At 52.2% G+C, this 8,268-nt stretch overlaps 1 protein-coding gene across 2 annotated transcripts in view; it reads right to left on the bottom strand.

Moving 5' to 3' along the window:
* Positions 1-5,663, bottom strand: part of LOC101680253 (low affinity immunoglobulin gamma Fc region receptor III) — a 5,896-nt gene extending 233 nt beyond the window's left edge. The window contains exons 1-5 of one of the 2 annotated variants that reach the window (XM_004751384.3): positions 5,537-5,663; positions 4,913-4,933; positions 4,311-4,565; positions 1,888-2,142; positions 1-1,150 (exon numbers count right to left, since the gene is read on the bottom strand). The exon at positions 1-1,150 is cut by the window's left edge and continues 233 nt beyond it. In XM_004751384.3, the coding sequence (XP_004751441.3) occupies positions 972-1,150; positions 1,888-2,142; positions 4,311-4,565; positions 4,913-4,933; positions 5,537-5,576 (750 nt within the window). In that variant the 5' untranslated portion in view covers positions 5,577-5,663 and the 3' untranslated portion in view covers positions 1-971. Of the gene's footprint in view, positions 1,151-1,887; positions 2,143-4,310; positions 4,566-4,912; positions 4,934-5,205; positions 5,496-5,536 lie in introns of those variants that run through there. The other variant, XM_045086562.1, reaches the window with a different exon arrangement.
* Between the last annotated feature and the right edge of the window lie 2,605 nt (positions 5,664-8,268).

The raw sequence follows: 8,268 nt of genomic DNA, 5'->3' as shown, positions 1-8,268 counted from the left end.
TTAAATACTGAAGCAGAAAGTGGGCGATAGTCCCCTCATCTCCTCTCCCTAATTCCCTACTATCCTGGCCCACACAGGTCCTCTCCCCCGGCCCATTGTCTCCCGAGCAGCTCTCATTGGCTCTTTCCCGTCATGCTTTCTCAGTTCAGACCCAGAGGGATCTCTGTTCACTGAGCTGCTTCTGTGGCAGCGATGTGTCTCTCCTTCCTATGGACACAGTTTGTTCTGTGCTCTCTTTTCCAGGACCCTCCCATCCCTAACCCGTCTGGGAGCATTTTCTACTCATGCCATTGAGTTCATGATTCATCATTAAGTACTCACACGCTGTCCCAGTTCTGACAGGGGCTCCCCCAAAAAATCAACTCTACATCACCCCTGTGATTTTTCTGTACCTATACCACCGCTCACGTTCTAGGAAGACAGCGCAGGCCGGGGTTTCCCCGGTTCGTCCTGGACTGCCTTGCTCTTTCTCAACCACTCCCTTTGCTGGTTGTGCTGTTCTCCCCTAGACTCTCAACAGCCCCCACAATCTGTCTGGAAGGGTTTTTAGGGTGCCTAGAAGGCAACCTGTCCTGGAGCAACAGATGTAGACCACTACCCAGCTGGTCCTCAGCCATGATTCTCTTATCTCCTTATCCTGTTATTTAAGAACAAGTTCATATATCGGGTCACCACCCAGAGTCGGCATAGTGGCTTTGCTGTGACAGTCGGGCAGAGAAAGTATCTGGGTAGCGTTGAGACTTCAAGTCTGAGTACTGTGCCTGCTTGCTGAGGCTTCATGGTTGGCCTCTGAGATCACAGACCTTTCCTTTCTAGCAGAGACCAAGAGAAAATGGAGTTGAGTGGCGGACCCTCAGCCTAGACCCTGAGGTGTGGTTTTCCTGCTGCTCCCAGAGCTGCCTAGTGGGGAGGATGGGATTGTGAGTCCAGAAAGGGGCTCAGAGGTGCTGCTTTTACTAGCCTCATTTGTCCTAAGGGTCCTGTTTCCAGGAGACTTTGCTGTTTTCCCAGGCCCGCTTTGAGTTATGAAGGTGTCTCTGCATAGCAAAATACAGTCCCGTATCCACTGCAAATAGGAGTGCCATCACCACGGCGAAAGGGATATGGGGCCAAAATGGGAGGAGTGCTGAGGTAGACGGAACCGGTGGACCTAATGGGAGAAGAAGAGGGGGAGGAAAATGACGGTTGTTAAGGCAGGAAATTTGGCATCTGTCCAATTCGTTCGTTTTATCTAGTGGTTAAATAAATATAAAGGTCTGTGAATCTTTGGTGTGATCCTAGAGACCCATTAACGCCCCTCCCCTTTCCCCCACTCCTTTACAATTACTTCATCTGTAAAGGCGATAACCTCATACCGTTGCGGTGAGGGGTCACTGGGATGGTCAAACTGTGTGTGTGGAAAGAGGCACTTAGCACAGTGTCCAGCACACAGAAAGGTGCCCGATAAATGTTGTCTCGTCTTTGTTACATTACAGAAAGGGAACTTGAGATTCAGAGAGACTACTGACTACTGTCACGTGGTTAATGAACAGCAGAGCCAGGACCCAGTTTCTGTGGTCTCTCTGTGAGCATGCGAGCGGTGCCCACCAGGTTGGCTCTTGGCTAGGACTTGAGGCTTGGAGAGGAAGGCGGGCAGGCGAAGATGGGTCAGCAGTGTAGGGACACAGAACCTTGGGGACACGGTTTGATTGGGGTAAGGAGGGACAGGTGTACTTATGGGGCAGGAAATGTGGCTTCTGTTCATGCCAAGTCAAAGACAGCCCTCAGAACCCCTGGTCAAAAAAGCCTATGGAACAGTCCAGAATCTCCTCTCTACTCATCTTCACAGCGCAAATGCAGGCTTCCTGCCTGGGGATCCCAGACCCTCGAGGGCTGCACATCTCTTACCTTGAATGATGATGTCCACAGCCTCTGAAGACTCATTTCTCTTCCCGATAAGCCCCCTGCAGAAGTAGGAGCCATTGTGTTCGCTTCTTGCTGCTGGGATGTAGAACTCAGAATTACCATAAGAAAATTTTTTGCCTCTTCTATTCTGGAAGTATTGGACATTCCAGACAGGCTTGTTCTTCCAGCTGTGGCACCTCAGCCGAATGGGCTCCCCCTCCTGGAACACCCGCTGAGGGGTCTGGAGCAACAGCCAGCCTGAAAGACACAGAGACCACAGGCTCAGGAGGCTTCAGCGGGAAGGGGACACTCAACACCCAGATCCTAGGGCGTCACAGAGAGCCGGCCTGGGAGCCATCCCTGCCGAGCTTGCTTTGGGAGAATGCCCAGGGGACCCTGCAGGAGAACTCACATCACATCAGGACTTTTTGTTGTGTGGGGCAGAGGGATGCACATATCAAACCATAAGGGTAGGGCAGAGGGTCTAAGGGAAGAGGGTTGGGGGAAGCCATCTGCGGGGTCCTTAGGGTTGCCCTGGGGTTTGCTATGACAGGGAAGGAGCAGCCACCATAAGTTCTAGGTCAAAGAGTAAAAATTGCATTTGAAAATGATGATTTGTGGAGCACTGAAGGGTGGGGTGTCTCGGTTGGTTGAATGTCCAGCTCTTGGATCTGGCTCAGGTCATGACCTCAGGGTCGTGGGATGGAGCCCGACATCGGGCTCCGCGCTCAGCATGGCGTCTGCTGGAGATTCACCTCTCTCCCTCTGCCCCCTCAACCCATGCACGCACATGATCTCTTTCTCTCAATAAATAAATAACTTAAATTTTAAAAAAAGAGAGAGAAAATGATGATTTGCTCCATTAAAGGAAAGGTAGAGGGGCACTTGGGTGGCTCAGGGGGTTAAGCGTCTGCCTTCGGCTCAGGTCATGATCCCACGGTCCTGGGATCGAGCCCCACTTCGGGCTCCCTCCTCGGCGGGGAGTCTGCTTCTCCCTCTCCCTCTGCCTGCCACTCCCCCTGCTTGTGCTCTCACTCTCTCTCTCTGTCAAATAAATAAATGAAATTCTTTAAAAAAATAAAGGAAGGGTAGACTTCAGAAGGAATAGATAGTTGTGGGAATAAGGTCATTGGGTGTGCCCTGAAGTGGCTACAGAAACTGCGAAGCACAACTCAGAATGAAAGTCAAGGAGAGGAAAGAGGGACCTGACCGGTAGTGCTCACGGGAGCTGGTCCTTTCTCAAGGGCCCCAGGGCCTCCGCGAGGCCAGCTTCATGACTGAGTACAATCTTCAAGACAGAAAATCCTATATCACCAGGACTGTCTTGCCACGTAACCGGAGTTCACCCCGAGAAAACACAAAGTCACGGTCAGGACGCTGACCGAAATAATGAAAGATGGCATTGCAGATACATTTTAAAATGACACAAGAAAAACATTCACGAGGCAATGCTGAGTTAGAAAGACAAAATACAAGAAACGGATAAGCAGAGAAAAAAGAAAAAGAAAACGTGTTCACACATTAGCAGGACTTTTCCCCGAGCGACAGGACTACAGGCCATCTTAATTTTCTCCCTTTTACTTTTCTATATTTTAGAAATTGAGCCCAATTATATTTTAGAAATTTAGAACCCAAATATATTTTAGAAATTGAACCCAAATGACTTCGTAATAAGAACAGAACAGTAAGGACACCGAGGTGGCTCAGTTAGTTAAGCAGCTGCCTTTGGCTTGGGTCATGATCCCAGGGTCGTGGGATTGAGTCCTGCATCTGGCTCCTGGCTCAGAGGGGAGCCTGCTTCTTCCTCTCCATCTGCTTATGCTCTCTCTATCTCAAATAAGTAAATAAAATCTTAAAAAAAAAAAAAAGACAGACAGTCAAGTATTTCTCCTGGTAAAGTTAATGCTTACGGTCACATCTTAGTACAGTCTTTATTGATGGGACTTCAAAGCCAGCTTCTACACCACTGAAGTTTAAGTTTGAGTGTGGCCCTGATGTGGCCCTGATGGGGACAGAGAGGTGGAAAGGACCTTGGGCCGCCCAGCAGGGTTTGGAGGGTCACTTAGAACATGTGCATCTGAGAGTCAGAAGGAGGTGGAGGTCATAGGGACAGATTCATTAATTACTCAAGAAATATGAGAGAGCATTAAGGGCACAGCCTGACCTTCAGGTGACGCCATTCCCTGGGGTACCTATGGGGACGGTGATTGCGGGACTGTGCCCTGCAAGAGTCCTGGGTCCCTTAGGCGCCAGCTTAATTGACATTTGGCCTAAGGCCTGCCTGGGGGCTAAGACTATGATGGTGATGTAAGTCAGGGGGGCCGTAGGACCTCTCATCTCAGTTTTAACCCCCAAGACTCAGCGCTTCTCAAGTCTTCCGTTTTCACGATTTATTGGTGAGCCCCTCTTCCCCTTCACCCACTCACCCACGTGGACTTCCAGCTGCACGGGGTCACTGAGCTCGGAGAGGCCCGTCTGGCACCTGTACTCGCCGCTGTTTTCAACGCTGGCGGCTCGGATGAAGTAGCTGGTCTGACTTGAGATGAGGGTCCCATTGTGCAGCCAGCGGGTGGAATGGTTCCCAGAGGGATTGGCCCCCTGGCACGTGAAAGTCACACTGTCCAACGTGAGGACCCTGTTGCCTAGAGGGTCCGAGACCACCACAGCCTTTGGGAGGTCCGCTGAGGAGCCAAGAGAAGGTGGGTTAGGGCAGGGAGGGGGGGCGTCCTACACTGGCATTCCCGGGGAGGCTCAGAACCAGAGAGAGCCCACGTTGGCGACTGTGCCTTGGTCAGTGACTCAGACTTAGAGCATCTTGGCTTCAAGGGACTTAGCCCTATTTCTGGCCTCTCGCTAACCTGAGGAAAATGAACCAGAGAAGCCTAGGGCCAAGCCCGACTGTCCTGGGCAAGTGCCCCCTGACACCCCGAAGCCAGCAGTTTCCCACGCAGTGCAGATTTCCCGAAGTTCCACGGCTGTTACACTGCACACCTCCCTCCATCCATCCCAGACCACAGAGCAGACTCACCAGCTTGCGGGCGGGCAGAAGCTGCAAGACAAAACAGAAACAAATATTGAGCAGACGCGTAGATCAGGCAGCTGGAGTGTGGAAGGAGTGTGCGTTGCCCTGCCAGCCCCTGCCCTGAGAGTCCCCTATGTCACCAAGAATCAAGATAGGTATGGCGGCTAGCTTTCCCGCTGCCTGCCTTCTGGTCACCAGCGTCTATGCCTCCTGTCCTGCTTCCCACCCACACCCCTGCTTTCAGCACCACTCCGTTCCTCCTCAGTCCCTACTCAAACGCCCAAAACAAAGGTACAGACCGAATTTCCCTGAATCAAGAGACAGAACTTCGGGTCCATCTATCTGGTCCATAGTCTTCAGTGTACAGATAGGGAAACTGAGCCCCAGCAGCATGAAGTAACAGAGACTTTCCAGGCCCCCTTCGCCTTCTGGTTATACCCAAATCTGAGCCGGAGTTCTTGTCTCTAGGCCCCAGTGGTTTGTCCTGGGAGCTCCAAGGCGACCTCTCTGTGCCGTGCCGTAAGGGGGTCCTATTCCTTGGTAAGGATACCCTCCCTGGCCTGAAAAGTGGGCCCTGCTGAACCCAGGGCCTCTGGAGCTTCTCTCTCAGCCCCAGGGACTCTGACTCACCTACAAGCAGCAGAGCCGTGGAGGGCAGCAGCTGCCACATGCTGCCACATCAGAGTGAACGAGTCACCGCAGATACACTGAGCCCTTGAGGGACACAAGCAGCTCCCTTGAAGAGAGGAAGTAAATAGTCTTTCTCCCCACCCCCCAGCTCATTACTCTCTAGGTTCCTTTTCCCAGAATGTCATCTGATTTCTGAACCAGAATTCTGACAAGTGAGCCCCACCATAGGGCAGGAAGGGTAAGAAAAAGGTCTGGATGAGAAGCCGAGGTGGCGCGTGTGCCCCTCCTCCCCCGTAGGGATTCAGTGACACAGAGTCTGTGAGAATGCTTCTCGGTACATCTCAAGGTATTTCCCCCCACCTATGGATGTGCATCCACTCCGCAGCAAAAACAAGATATCAGGACCCTGGGGACCAGACTCAAGAGGGGAGAACGTTCACTGAGCGATCTCTGGTTGTACCTCAGAACTTGCCACTGCCTGGACCGGCTCCATCCAGCCAGCACTCACCTGCGTACTTTTAAATCTGCAGGTGCCAGAGAGCGTCCCGCCCTCGAGCGTTATCTGCACCAGCATATTTTTCAAAATTCAGAATGCATGTGCCTCGGGATCTGCAGTGCACTTCTTAGCATGAATTTGACCAAGAGGTTCACATCCTCTGTTAAAGGAAACCCAGGCAGTGGAGGAGGAATAGGGCCCTGGGGGGGGGGGGATGTCACCGGTTGCAGGGAAGGAGGAAGGGAGGGAGGGCCGCGGGGAGGAGAGAGCAGGAGCCCTTTACCTTCAACCCACCATTACCAGGGCTGAGCTGAGTCACGGCAGCTCAGGTGAGCTCGGCCCTCAGGGGCCCACTGGGTCTGGGCTAGCCTGAGCTCTTTGCTGGAAAAGGTGGAGGTGCTGTGACTGGGAACCAGTTCTGTGCTTCCCAGATGCACCCCTCCTGCCAACACATGCACCTCTGTACCCTTCCCCTCTCCACTTTGTTTAAATCTAGGTTGTAGGCAGAAAATCAAAGGGCTCTGCTTGGCTGTTGGGCTCCTGGATAGCAGGGACAGGTCTCACTTGGAAGAGCTTTGGAAATGGCCAGGAGGTAAGCAGCAGACAGATGTGACGTCTGGCAGCAGGAAAGGGGAGGAGGAGCAGGCACAGGTGTCTCCTGACCACTGCTTGGGACCAATGCCCCTGTCCACTCCAAAATCAAATAAAAACCACTTCTCAGGATTTCATATTGCTTTGTTTTGCTCCTAGTAGAGATCATTGGTGCACCCCTTAATCTACCCACTTCTTGTGGCAGCCCCTCCCCCATAGTTAGCTGTCTGGTTAGGGTCCAGTTGGACTGGGAACCAGGCATCCCTTCTAGGGCTACCTCTTTTTTTTTTCTTTTTTCTTTTTATTTTTTAAAGATTTTATTTATTTATTTGACAGACAGAGATCACAAGTAGACAGAGAGGCAGGCAGAGAGAGATGGAGAAGCAGGCTATCTGCTGAGCAGAGAGCCCGATGCGAGGCTTGATTCCAGGACCCTGAGATCATGACCTGTGCCGAAGGCAGAGGCCCCAACCCACTGAGTCACACAGGCACCCTCTTTTTTTTTTTTTAAATTATTATATTTATTTATTTGACAGAGAGAGGGAGAGATCACAAGTAGGCAGAGCAGCAGGCAGAGAGAGAGATGGGAAGCAGGCTCCCTGCTGAGCAGAGAGAGCCCGATGTGGGGCTCCATCCCAGGATCCTGAGATCATGACCTGAGCCAAAGGCAGAGGCTTTAACCCACTGAGCCACCCAGGCACCCCTCTAGTGCTCCCTCTTCAGAGACGCATGTACATCCAGCAAAATCCAGACCAGCATCTGAAAACGTAAAGCCCCATGCTACAGCACAGGATGCTTCTCTGGGTAACCGAGGCCCGGAGCATGCCCCCACCCCGGGGCTGAAGGAGGACTCCCCACCCCACCCCTGCGCTCTCTGTTCTTCACAGTTCTGCGTGGTTTTCTTGCACGTGGCTCGCGGTCCGTGGCATTCCCTTTAGTTTGCCTTCTCTGCAGTTTTATGGTCTCCTCTGACTCATCTTCTGTCTGTGGTCTTCACGTACAGGGAGGAACTGTTAGCTGCAGAGGAAGGAGGGAGCCCCAGGAGGACCGTGAGAGTGGGGAGCACTCTGCAGGTTTTCATAAGGCTTACTGAGCCAGCCTCCGCTTGGGCGTGGGGTGGTAAGGGCTAATTTTATGGGGTAGCTAAAAGGCACGGTTTTTAAAGGACAGATGTTCTTGGTCTAGCTCCGCTATCCTTTCTTTTTTCAAAAGACTTTATTTATTTATTTGTCAGGGAGAGAGCACAAATGGGGAATGGCAGGCAGAGGCACAATCAGGCAGAGGGAGAATCAGGCAGAGGGAAAAGCAGATTCCTTGCTGAGCAAGGAGCTCCAGGTGAGACTGGATCCCAGGAACCCGGGGTCATGACCTGAGCCAAAGGCAGATGCTTCACTGACTGAGCCACCCAGGCACCCTTCCCCTCCCCCTTCTTTTCTCCCCGTACTTTCCCTTCAACACTGAAATGCCAGCCACAGCACCACGTTCTGAGATGATCAGGCCCAGTTTTCAAACCCCTGGGACTCACACCTGCATAGGGGGAGACCAGCAGATAAGCACTTGCAGTGCCATAGGGACTATGAGAGTATTTGCAAAATTCTGTGTGTGCATAAAGAAGGCATCTGTGGGACGGGTCCACTTGGGAGAG

This window comes from Mustela putorius, unplaced genomic scaffold, assembly GCF_011764305.1.
Source record: "Mustela putorius furo isolate JIRA1106 unplaced genomic scaffold, ASM1176430v1.1 tig00000997_pilon_pilon_pilon, whole genome shotgun sequence".
Lineage (NCBI taxonomy): Eukaryota > Metazoa > Chordata > Mammalia > Carnivora > Mustelidae > Mustela > Mustela putorius.
Note: the sequence above shows the minus strand (reverse complement) of the source record. Positions and strands in the feature narration are given on the sequence as shown.